This window comes from Kogia breviceps, chromosome 12, assembly GCF_026419965.1.
Source record: "Kogia breviceps isolate mKogBre1 chromosome 12, mKogBre1 haplotype 1, whole genome shotgun sequence".
NCBI lineage: Eukaryota > Metazoa > Chordata > Mammalia > Artiodactyla > Physeteridae > Kogia > Kogia breviceps.
Genome location: NC_081321.1, coordinates 98,866,393 through 98,879,706, shown reverse-complemented (window position 1 = coordinate 98,879,706; position 13,314 = coordinate 98,866,393). Strand labels below are relative to the sequence as shown.

At 35.4% G+C, this 13,314-nt stretch overlaps 1 protein-coding gene across 1 annotated transcript in view; it reads left to right on the top strand.

Moving 5' to 3' along the window:
- SMC1B (structural maintenance of chromosomes 1B) overlaps positions 1-13,314 on the top strand; it is a 91,017-nt gene that overhangs the window by 37,771 nt on the left and 39,932 nt on the right. Inside the window, exons 8-12 of the mRNA XM_059082488.2 lie at positions 464-546; positions 1,140-1,347; positions 3,947-4,132; positions 6,105-6,284; positions 12,548-12,694. Coding sequence (XP_058938471.1) covers positions 464-546; positions 1,140-1,347; positions 3,947-4,132; positions 6,105-6,284; positions 12,548-12,694 — 804 coding nt within the window. The remainder of the gene's footprint in view (positions 1-463; positions 547-1,139; positions 1,348-3,946; positions 4,133-6,104; positions 6,285-12,547; positions 12,695-13,314) is intronic.

Below are 13,314 nucleotides of genomic sequence, written 5' to 3'. Positions count from 1 at the left end.
TACTTGTTTGTCTGTTTCTCCCACCAAACCTTAGTCCTTGAGAGCAGGGACTCTGTCTTGTTCATTATTATATCTGTAGTTCCTAGCACATGGTAGCCAGTGAATAAATATTTATTGAATGAGTTAGTTTGAGAGAGAGATAAGACCTGTATATAGATATTTGAAAATAATCCCCCTGGGGTTTGAAGTTACCAAAGTAAACTTGCTGGCGATCAGATATCTCCAGCCAGGACATAAATGGTGGAGCCAGGATTTGAACCCTGAGTCTTGAAACCTCAAAGCTCTGTACCATATTGCCTTTTCAAAGTTAAAATTTGCTCTTATAAGAATTTTCATATGGTTATATATATTTCAAATTTAGAACAATGTATGCTGTTATAGTAAGTTCTGGGCATATAGTGAAAAGTAATCAATTTTGTTTGGATTTGCTGTAATTGATTTCAGATTTCATTTCCTATTTTAGGAAAATCTAAAACAAATAAAAGAACAAATAGAAGATCATAAAAAGCGAATAGAGAAGTTGGAGGAGTATACAAAAACATGCATGTAAATATAGTAAAAAAAAATTCCTTGCAGCTTTCTTGTGTCTCAGGGGTCTTGATATTTGTGGTATAGTCATCAGATGAATGCTTCCACTGTATCATAATGTTCTTAGTCCTCCATTGTTTTTTTTATTTCATTGTACATAATTAAAACTTATCCTTGACCACTGAGGTTTAAGTTTTGAAAATATAAATGTTTAACAGTGGTAAAACTTAAAACTCTCTTTTGGTATCAATATTTATAATAAAAGTATGTCATGAAAGCTAGCACCACCTAAGTATTCTACCACAAAGAATTTCTTTTTAATTGGCATTTACTTACCATTAAGCTTATGATGATTGCTCTGGTTATAGTGACCTATCCTTCCTTTTTCAGAATCCAGAAATATGTATCTTTTGAATCAAGAAAGAATGATTAAAATATCTTTTGCCCATGTTTGGTGCTAGGTTTATTATATTGTATTTTTCATCGTTTAAAATTGATAGAGCATTATTCCATTCCCCTGCAATGCCAGACTAGACTGTACTGTATCTTATAATTCCTAAAATTTGGTTTTTCTTTTTGCTGTATAATGTATTATTGTTACTGTTGTGTAGGAATTGCTTGAAAGAGAAAAAACAGCAAGAGGAAAGCCTAGTGGATGAAATTGAAAAAACAAAATCAAGAATGTCTGAAGTTAATGAAGAGCTGAATCTTATTAGAAGTGAACTGCAGAATGCTGGAATTGATAACCATGAGGGAAAACGTCAGCAAAAGAGAGCAGAGGTTCTGGAACACCTTAAAAGACTTTACCCAGATTCTGTGGTAATTGAAATAAAAAGGCTAAGCTTTCTTATTTGGGATTAAAAATTTGCCATTAATAGGAAGTAATATTATTTCAGAAATCTATAAGTTTTGTGTTTTATTATTTATATTTAAAACATAATAGTAAATAACTATTTACTATATTTACTATTTACTATAACTATTTACTAAAATGTAAATAACTCCCAGTAATGTCTATAGATAAGTAATTATTGGGGAGAAACATTGACATGAACACATTACCCAGAAAGTCCAGGTATGGCCAACATCCCCAAAGGACACAGGTGCATGAAATAGTCTGTTGCCCATAGACACATGTCCTCAAACCTCATTTTCTTCATGATTTCAGTTTTTTTTTAAATATTTTTTTCAGTAGACATTGTTGGCATACTTTTGAAACAGTGAATTTTTATTCTCCAAATGTGACTCCTATCCAGTATTACTAGTGTATTTCATTAGCCTCAGTACAGCAATATCTACTAACGTGTTGCTTGGGGAGTCAGCCTCACAGAAATGTTTCCTTCGGAATTGGGGTCTGGTATCTCACTCTCTTGTCACTGACACCAGTGTACCCTGTGTTAACTGCTTGCACTCTTTGGAAACATCTGTCCATTGGCCTCCATGATACTACACTCTGTTGGTTTCCCTCCTGTCTCTCTGGCCTCGCATCTTCGTTTCCTTTACAGCATCCTTTTTGCCTTTCTGACTCTTAAGTGTTAGTCTTAACTTCTAGACAATGATGGAGGAATAAGGCTGGGTCACAGAATTCTTCCCCTAGTACCAAGGAAAATGACAAAAACTAGTGAAAAACTAGTTCAACAACCAAAAGAGGAAAGGGGCTCATACATCATGCTATAACCTTCAGAAAATGATAATAGTCCAGAATTTCTTTAAAAAGATTGAAGTATAGCATTGCTTGTTCTTAATTCTGCAGAAGGCAAACTGATAAATTGATTCATTCTTGAGAATTCTCACTTATTATCCCTTAATCTAGAAAGAAGCAAACTCATATGCTTCTTTCCTTTAGAGTAAAAAACTATCACTAAAATAGAATCAGAGAACATGGACCTCTGCTTCTCTTAGATGGAAGTGAAGGCTCTAGGGCTCCTTGTTAAATTGAGAAGCCAAATCAAAACCCTCTCCCCAAAAATGGGATTTGTTCTCTTCCCCCAAGGCGAGAAACCTTGGTATGGGATATTAATTAAAAACTGAGAAGAAAGAACAAGACTCAGGTATTCAAATAAAGCATATGCATAGTCTTAGCATAGCTCTCTTATCCCTGCCGTCTCAGCCCTTAGATGATGGGAAATAGATCAGAAAATACTTAGAATATAGAACAGAAAATACTTGGTCCATCATCTGTTGCTCAGAGGAGATAATAACCATCTCAGTTTTAGGTGAGACAATCAAAAAAAGTTATCCATCACAGAAAATAAAAGGTTTGCCCAGAGCTGCCCACATTAAATATAGGGAAGGTGAAGAGAATCGATATGGCAGCTATAGGTACATATAATAATAAAATGAAAGAATAATTTTAAAGGCTTTTAGAAGTCAAAGAGCCTTGTGGAAGAAGGTTACAGAACAAAACCGTAAGTGTTCTGTGCTGTGGATAATTTAATAAGAGCTTGAATTCATAAAATCAGATTCAAATATGAGCTAAAACAGAATAAAATAAAAAGAAAAATGTAGAGCTAAGGAAACAAATCAAGAACAAACATAACTGAACTAATAATAATAAATTGCAAATAACAAGGAATAGATTACATAGCTGAAAATCAAATTACTGACCTAGAAGTAAGGCTTGAGTTAATCATAGGTAAATTGAGAAGAACAAAGACCAAGGTAATAAATATTAAAGACAATGATGATCTATCATGAAGAAATTGGTATTTCTGAAGTAGAGCCTAACTTTGAAGAAAGAGTCTAAAGATGTAAAACTGAATCTGCAGACATTCTAGGGAGCATTGGTACAGGACTGTTGGCATTGTGACATTTAATAGACTTTTTGAACTTCAGTCTGATTCTTGACCAGTCTTCAGATCCCAAAAACACTTCTCTGTGGGAAGCCTTCCCTGGCTTCTCAGGTCAGCCTCGTCCGTTACATATTCTCAGAGCTCTCTGTGCTTAATCACAGTGTCTGTTATAACTCTACTTTGTACTGCATGTAATTATTGATTATTTATATCTTCCTTCCCTACTAGTCTGAAAGCTCTGTGAGGTCAGATAGGACCTGTTTTATTCAGGCATGTTTACCCAGTGTGTGGCTCAGTACCTGCATGTAGTAGGTGCCTCAGCAGTTTCTTATTTAATAAATAAGGGAATGAATGAATACTATTTAATTGCTAGCTTTGTAAAATATTTTAATACTTTGGTATGACTAATCCCTCCTTATTACTCTTTTGTTGAATGAAGTGTGACACACCTAAATGGATATTTCATAATGAAATTTATTTCCATTTGAATGAGACTTAAATTATCATGTTTATAATTTTAGAAAATTAGTTTTTGGTCTATGCTGCTTTGTTACATTAGAAAACAATGAATTATATGTTCCTCATTAATGTATTTGTTTTTCTCTTCTTTTTTGAAACCTGCTAAGTTTGGAAGACTGTTTGACCTGTGTCATCCTATCCATAAGAAATACCAGCTGGCTGTTACTAAACTTTTTGGTCGGTACATGGTTGCCATTGTTGTAGCCTCTGAAAAGGTAGCAAAAGACTGTATTCAATTTCTGAAGGAGGAAAGAGCTGAACCTGAGACATTCCTTGCTTTAGATTACCTTGATGTAAGAAATTTATAATCCTTAGTATTTAGTAGTGATAAAATTCTGTCTTGTAAAGTGTGTCTTTATTGCCTGAGACTGTGGTAGTGATGGAAAAAATCGTAAGTTGGATGCCAGTTAGTCATTGATTCAAATGGCTGGTGTTAATGTATCGGCAGGCAAAGAATAGTATCAAGTGGGTGCTGTCTTTCTTGCCTTCATATCATTTCTTCCTAATCTAGTTTTGCCATAATTTACCCTGGTGAGTTCAAGGACATTGCTCTAGCAGTGTACCACTCTGCCTACTAGCCAGCAATTTTTTTTGTCCTATAGCAAAGTATAGGAGATGGATAAGACATATGTTCTGTCAGTGAAATGCCAACCCAGAGTCTCAGTTGTAAATATGTGGTCCAGTAAATACACATGTCAGCTCTTGGTGTGGAGCAAGCCAAATTTTGAGCCTTGAGGTATGTATTGAAAGGCCTTAGAGCATCCAAAGTTTAAATTGCTGAGGCAGGAACTCCGTCCTTATCACAGCTGATATCCTTCAGTGATCTTTTTATTGCTTATGTTCTACTTGGTCCAGCTTTCAAGCCCCTGAACTGTAGGCAGTGTGCGTAGTGGTTAGGAGCACATGCCCTAGAGTTGGACTGACCTGAGTTTGAATGGCAGCCCTCCTTCTAATTAGTTCTCACTGATTTGTCCTTAACTTTTCTGAGTGTCAGTTTCATCATCTGTGAAGTGGAGGAATTAGTCCTTACCTTATTGTATTATTGCAAGAAATCACTACATGTAGTACACCTAGCACAGTGCCTGGCACAGAGGAGGGGCTCAGCAAATGCTAACTGGGTATTAATGGTTCAGACTAGGTCTTTTGTAGTTTCACACTTTTGTTTATACCTTCTGCCCACTAAAACTATTTAACCTAGTTCATCTGCCTGTTAAAATTCTGTTTTATGTATTTCATGCTTAAGATTTTTTTCAAGGCACACTCATTTTTTAAAAATATAATACAGAAGTGTATCAAATATAAAGGAAATACTCCTTCCTCATCTCAGTGCTCAATTCCTTTATCACAACTATTTTAGATTGCTTCCATCCATACAAGTTTATATAAATATATGCTCCATATATATGTGTGTATATATATGTGTGTGTGTGTGCGTATATATATATATGTATATACATATACATATATATATATATATATGCACACACATACACATATTTTGGTTGTATGTAGGGTTTTCCCTTTGTTTTGTTTTATAAAAATGAAATTATACTTGCTGTTTTTCAGTACTATATTGCAGACATCTTTCGATCTCTTTATCGACCCAACTTAAAAGTCATGTCAAAGAAGGTGTAAAAGCTTTCCTGATCGTTTAAGGCTAAAGTGATTTTCTGAGTTCCATGCTATTGTGCCACTCTTTTGAAAGTATGTAAATGGGTATTATCTCCCACTAGATTTTATGATTTTGAGAGCATGAAGGGCTTCTCATCTATTGCTTTATGCCAACTAGTTAGTGACAGAGTTGAATATAGAAATTATATCTTCTGGCTTTTGATGAAGTGTACTTTAAAAAAATATTACACGAGGGCTTCCCTGGTGGCGCAGTGGTTGAGAATCCGCCTGCCGATGCAGGGGACACGAGTTCGTGCCCCGGTCCGGGAAGATCCCACATGCCGCGGAGTGGCTGGGCCCGTGAGCCATGGCCGCTGCGCCTGCGCGTCCGGAGCCTGTGCTCCGCAATGGGAGAGGCCACAACAGTGAGAGGCCCGCGTACCACAAAAATAAAAACATATACATATATATTACATGAGCCAAAGGTGGGATATTGTTCATCAGGTTCTTGTCAAACTTTTATTGTGTATAAGTGCATACTACTAATCATTTGCTTTCATGCTTATGTATGTTCTTTGAAAATGAATGATGTACTGAGTGTTTGGTTTTTATTTTAATATACCTAATATATCAAATATATTTTAAATCTTTTAGATCAAACCGATCAATGAAAGATTACGGGAGATTAAAGGCTGTAAAATGGTGATTGATGTCATAAAGACTCAGTTTCCTCAGCTGAAGAAAGTAATTCAGTTTGTGTGTGGAAATGGCCTTGTCTGTGAGACTGTGGAAGAAGCAAGGCATATTGCCTTCAATGGACCTGAAAGACGGAAAGTAAGAGGCTTAGATTGTACTTTCGGATCATTTGAAGCAGTATTTATAAGACTAACATATTACACACACAAATATCTATATATGCTTTCATATGTTCTCTTATGTAGGGGAAACTAAAATAGAACCTAAGATGTTAATGGCTTCAGTAGTTTTTATAATGTTGAGTTTTCAAAAAATTAATTTCTTGGGCTTCCCTGGTGGCGCAGTGGTTGCGAGTCCGCCTGCCGATGCAGGGGACGCAGGTTCGTGCCCCGGTCGGGGAAGATCCCACATGCCGCAGAGCGGCTGGGCCTGTGAGCCATGGCCGCTGAGCCTGTGCGTCTGGAGCCTGTGCTCCGCAACGGGAGAGGCCCACGTACAGCAAAAAAAAATTAATTTCTCTAATACTTCCCCAAATCATAAATCATATTTTGGAAGTTAGATTTATTGTAGTGAGAGCCTAACGCTGTTAATATTTTTTTACTCTATATACAATAAATGTCCCTGTTGAATCTCAGATTTTCCCTGTACTTACATATAGAATACGTGTGTTTCTGAATACCAGAAAAGATTTTAGGTGCTTATTTTACATTCTGGGTTAATTCTTCCATATCTCAATGGAGATATTAACTGTCCTTTTACACATTCAACGTTTTAACACATTTTGAAGTTGTAGAAATAGCACAATTGAAATGAGGTTACTAGATACCAGTCTCTCAAGGGAATAATTTTGGTTTTAAAAATATTGTTTTATTCTCAATTGAAATAGTTTATATTTAGTTAAGCAGTGTTAAATTCTTCAAATTATCTGACATAGTTTTTTTTTAAACTACATCTGTGATGAAGTGTAACACAATGCCTAAGGGCATAAACTATGGAGTAAGACCAGTGATACTGCTTAGTAATTAATTATGTGACTTTAGGCAAGTTTCTAAACCTCTAATTTTAGTTTGTTCATCTAAATTTGGGGAAATAATAGTACTTATTTCATAGAGTTATAGGATTAAGAGAAGTAATAACATGAAAAATGCTTTTATAGTGCCTAGGAAATAGCTCTCAAAAAGTGATAGTCATTTTTTATTTACTCGTCATTTCACACATTTGATCTGGAATGCCCAGAATTGCAAATCAGCATGAAGCGGGGGGGGGGTTTGGGCTATTCTTATGAAAGATAGGAATTTCCAGTATTAAATGTATTGACTTGTCTAATATGATTAACTTCTCATACATTTTAGTAGTTATATCTGTAATTATCTTAAGGATAACGTAATCACTGTCTTAGTAATCACTGTCATTGATTTCTACATATTAAATTTAAGCAGGTGTAATAAGTGAGCTACTACAGTATCTTCCTTATTTTGCTACCTAATTAACTATGCTAAAATTGATTTTTGTATATTTGTAAAATTGATTTTGTAAAATTGATTTTTGAAGATTCGTGTGGTCAATTTAAAGAAGTCACATGAAAGTAAGATTGTGTTTAACCCTTCCTTCATTCAACATATATTTATGGTTTATATCTTGTCCACAGTAACATGCCTTACCCGTTTAGGCTGTATTTTGTTCTTATCGTTATTTCAAAATTTTAATCAGGTTTATTTGTCGCATTTTTACGTTAAGTATATTCCAGGGACTCTCATCTTCTTCCTATTGCTATTATTCCACTTGAAGAATATTCTCTGTGTTTTAGGATGCATAAAACATTTGGATAGGGAGTTCGGGGAGGGGTGGCGCGGCTTAGATCCCTGGTCAGGTAACTAAGCTCCTGCATGCCATGTGCCTGGCCAAAAAAACGACAAAAAAACCCCAAATATGGGAAATGCCCATTAAAACTACACTGAAATACAATTTTCACCTGTGAGATTGATCAACATAAAAAAGTTTGGTAACACTTTATGGGGAAAGAGACCCTTGCATTCACTGCTGTGGGCGTGTAAATTTGTACCAGCTCTGTGAAGGGCAATTCTAGCAGTTGTACTTCTTCAGAACGTTACATACACATGTATTTGAAATGATATATATAAAGATTTATTCATCGATCCACTGTATGTAGCAAGCAAAATTGGAAACAATTTGCACAAGACTATGTTCAATAAAATTATAATGCGTTCATAGAATGGGACATTATGCAACCTTAAATAAGAATGAAGCTCTTTATATACAAGTGTCAGACAATCTCCAAGATATATTCAGTTTAAAAAAAAGTAATAAGTAAACTAGAGTGTAGTATGTTACCATTTATGTAAAAAATGGGGAAAGAAGAGATATATGTGTGTTTGTTTATGCAAAAATATTTCTGGAAGAATACATAAGAAATTGACAGCATCGATTACCTCTGGGGAGGATAACTGGGTGGTGGTGTCTAGCAATGCCAGGGAAATTTTTTACTCTTTACTCTTGTATCTTTTGGATTTTGAACTACATGAATATTTTACCCATTCAGAAATAAAAGCAAAAGTTAAAGTATATTACTTTCCATGTCCGTGAAAGGCAACTTTAAAAAATATGTATAATCTGCATAACACAAAAATTATAGAGAATTTACTTGTAACACTGAAACAGTAGTTCTTGAAACAGTTGAAGTTGTTTCAGTGGAATGATTGGTTAGCCCTCAGGGCAAATTTTTAATGCCAAAAAATTTCTCCTTTTCCTAAGCCATGTTCTCTGGAACTTTTATTTAATGCTATTTAAAAATTCCTCCAACTCCTTATTTTATATAAGACCCCAGTTGTGCCAGCCATGGTATTTTTTCAGGAATGCAACCTCCAAAGTAGGCATAGGATTACTGCCCTGAGCAACCGTTGTAAGCTGTAAGTTAAGGAATTTGCAGGCTGGAAATAGAAATTATAGTCCTTCCAGAATAGGAATTTGATTGTAAATCAAATGTAAATAGGTTATTTGATACTAAATTTACTTTTAGAAGAAGTAAATTATTTTAATAAACCTAGAAACTACCAAAAAACCTCTATAATTCTATGAATTGTTGCCCATTGCATTTTTAGAATTGAAGGAGGTCTATAACATGGTGGTTATTGAGAATATGGACATTAAAAACAAACACATGGACATAGATGTTTGACCAACTTTTGGTTTAGGAATTTTAGTCCCTGTGTATGATTTTAGGCAAGTTTCTTAATATCTTTAAGCCCCAATCTATAAAATGGAAATCATGTTTACCTCACGGTGTTGAAACATACAATCGAATAGCATAAATGCACTCTGTCAAGCACAGTATGGTAAATGGTTGCAATAACAACAGCAGCAGCCAACCAGGCAATGAAAGTAAAAAGAATCTCAGAAAATCGTTTGTCCCTGTGCTCTGAGAAGGGAAGTTGACTTGCCCAAGTATCATGGCTGGGAAGAGAGAGTTGGCATTAGAACACCATGTGTATTATGACAGATTCAAAATTCTCAATACACTTCTCTCTCTTCTCTCCAAGCCAGCCCATGGATTTTTTCCCTTTGTGTTACATTTGGCTTTTACATATCGGAAACACAAGTTAATAAATGTTCAGTTTGGGAAAAAGAGCTCAAAAAGGAAAAGAACCATCCCTAACATGTCCTCTAGAATAGAGTTGCCAGATAAAATGTTTGGACATACATTTAAAAGTTATTCGTTGTTTATCTGAAATTCACATTTACCTGGGCATCCTGTATTCCTATTTGCTAAGTATGGCAACCATACCCTAGAAAGATTTAGTGAGTATTGTGGTATATATGCCATATATTTGATAATCAACTATATTACTCTTAACCTTTATAGGTATTGGTATATGTATAATTGGGTCTTTACTATGACATCAAAATATATTTACTTCACTTTTTTTTAATGGTATCACTTTTATATTTTAATTTAATCTAGAATTAATTTTAATATGTATTATTAGATGTAGTTATTAGCTTTTTCCCCCTAAATGGTTAATTACCAGCCCCAACATCATATATTGAATAATTGTTCTTCCTACTTATTTGATTGAATTTACTGATTTCTCATCAGAGTCCAAATTACTTATACTTTGTTCTTTTTTCACCTAGTTTAATTTGTTATCTCTATTATTTATAGCTATCTTATTGTATATTTATATTTATTATAATAATATTTATTATAATCTATAAAAATAATTTCTTTTAGGAAATAGTCAAGATATACATTATAAATAAGTAAACTATTAGCCCACAAGCACTGTAAAATCATCATGTATAAAACTACACTCAGGTTCTTCTTTCTAGATCTTGATCCCTCTCCTGTATTCTTCAATTCTTAGTACCACTATTCTAACCAATGAAATTCTGTTTTCTCCTCATGGATTTCCTTGTAACCTCTAGAATTCCCAAGGTTTTCTGATTATACCACCTAAATATTTCTCAAATCTTTTTCCTTTTCTTCACTGTATGTACTGGCTGATTTCATACCATCACCTCTGGCTTCACTTGGACCACCCCATTTTCTAGATACTTGCCAGATTGGTCTACTTAAAGTTCATATCTGACCATTTCACTCTCCTGTTTGCTGTTAGACTGTTCAGTGCTAATCCCCCAGCTCCCTCCACAAGCCCCATCAGTCCTCATTTGTATTTGATCCACATGCTTCCTGTGATGATATACAAAGAACTCTGTGATCTGCCCTGTCTACCAGCCTCATTCTTTCCCTTCTTTCTTGAAATACAGACACATAGCTAGAGCTCTAGGAGTCGTCTTGGACTACAAAATGACTTTGAAGATTGTCATATAAGAAACACTGATACACACATCACTAGTGAGACACTGTAGCTGTAAAGTAAGCTTTATTTAGAACAACTTAGAAGCAGAGAAGCAGTGGAGCCTGTGTATTTCCCCAGCTTTCATTCCACAGAGGTAGGCTTTGGCCAGGCAGAAACAGCGTGAGCTAAAAGTGTTCCAGGAGGGGGAAGCAGCCTCCATACCACTTTATATTTTTATGGGGAGGTCGGAGGAGTAAGCTGATCACGTAACAGTGGGCTTCCTGGTCAGGGAAGCTGCTTTCCAGACCAACCAGAGCTTATCTACAGGAGTTCAGTTTCCATGCCATGGCTGTTGGTATCCAGCAGAGATCTAGTGTCCTTCGAAAGTTCAGACCTGATGAGAAAACTCATTGCCAAGCTAACCATTGGGAGGGAAGGGAGCCCCCAGGGCCTTCCAGAAAATAAGAAGCCTATCTCCCTTGAGGAGTAATCCAAGTACTAAGGATGGTAGAACAATATTATGGAAGGAGTCTTTTTTTGTTAACTATGCAACCACCACACATACGCTGGAATGTTTACCTCTGTAATTGCAAGAGAGAAATAAACTAAGTTTTCTGTTAAATATGATTAATCTACTTCTAACTAGTACCTCTGATAAGATACAGCGAAAGCCTTCAACTCCACTGGAAGCCTGTGAACCTTCCAGGCTGGGTTGGAGCACTCAAGTTTTAAGCTTCCAGATTACTCTGTGTTTCTGTTGTCTCATACTTTACATTGTAATGATATGTTTATATGTTTCTTTTCCCTAGCAGCATGACTCCCTAAGGGTCAGTACCATATTTCACTCCCTTTTGGTCACTCCAGTCCCCAGGATAGAATGTTTCAAATACAGTAGTCACAAAGAGAATGTCTGAATGCAGGAATGAATGAGATTCCTGTCAGCTTTTTGTTTAAATTAGTTCACATTACCTGGTTTTAGTCCTCCACAAGCTGCCTCCTCTGCTTTGACTAATTAATTAGAAACATTCGCAAAACAGTGAGAATTGTTTTCATTTATTCTATAAAGCATATGGTTACTCATAGGACTATAAACTTTAAGCTATTGTATACCTTTGACTCCATTTAAGTTTTTTTCTTGGTCCCAGTTTCATATTCATGTTAGAGAACATGATATTTTTGATATCCTAAAGTAACTAAGGCTGTTTTCATAGTATGTCTTTGACATGTGATGTCAGATTCTTTAAAATACAGTATTATATAATGCAGACTATGAGATATTAAATACAAATACTCTTGGTTTTTTTCTTCTCAATATTGAATATGTTTAGAACTAATATATCATTTTATTTTGAACTTTTTAAATTGCTGCTAATCTGTTGCCTAGAATTGTTTGGGCCTTAGCAAAACAGGGTTTTGTATTTGAGTTTGTTGGCTGGTGTCCCTCATAAGCTAGTTATCTTATTAGTGGAGTTCAGTAAGTAGTTTTTCTCATCTACAAAGTCTCAGCTGTGAAAGTTGTCATATTATGTTCTGTTTTTATCTTTATGTACATTTCTCCAAGGTTAAATATTTTTAATTTTACAGACAGTAGCTCTTGATGGAACGTTATTTTTAAAATCTGGAGTCATCTCTGGAGGGTCAAGTGACTTAAAATACAAGGCTAGATGCTGGGATGAGAAAGAATTAAAGAATTTAAGAGACAGGAGAACCCAACTAATCCAAGAATTAAAGGTAAATCCATGTTGTGAAAATTGTAGAATACCAAGTAGAGTAATTGTGGGTTTGTTTGTTTGTTTGTTTATTTTTAAAATTTATTTATTTATTTTTGGCTGTGTTGGGTCTTCGTTTCTGTGCGAGGGCTTTCTCTAGTTGCAGCAAGTGGGGGCCACTTTTCATCGCGGTGCGCGGGCCTCTCACTATCGCAGCCTCTCTTGTTGCGGAGCACAGTCTCCAGACATGCAGGCTCAGTAGTTGTGGCTCACGGGCCTAGTTGCTCCGTGGCATGTGGGATCTTCCCAGACCAGGGCTCAAACCCGTGTCCCCTGCATTGGCAGGCAGATTCTCAACCACTGTGCCACCAGGGAAGCCCCAGTAATTGTGTTTTTAAGCTAATTTCTTGAGTAATAAAAGTACCATGCCTATAGTTTAAAAGATTGAAATTATGCAGAATGGAATAAAGTAAAAAATAAAAATCTTTCCCTTACCCATCCTTACATCTCAGTGGTATTTGTTAAACATAGTTTGATGCGTAGCCTCTAGAAATGTACTCTGTGTATGCAAGCATATGTGTTGTTTTTCTGATTTGTTTTATAATAGACTTTTGCTATTGATAGTGTTTGCAACAAGCTTTT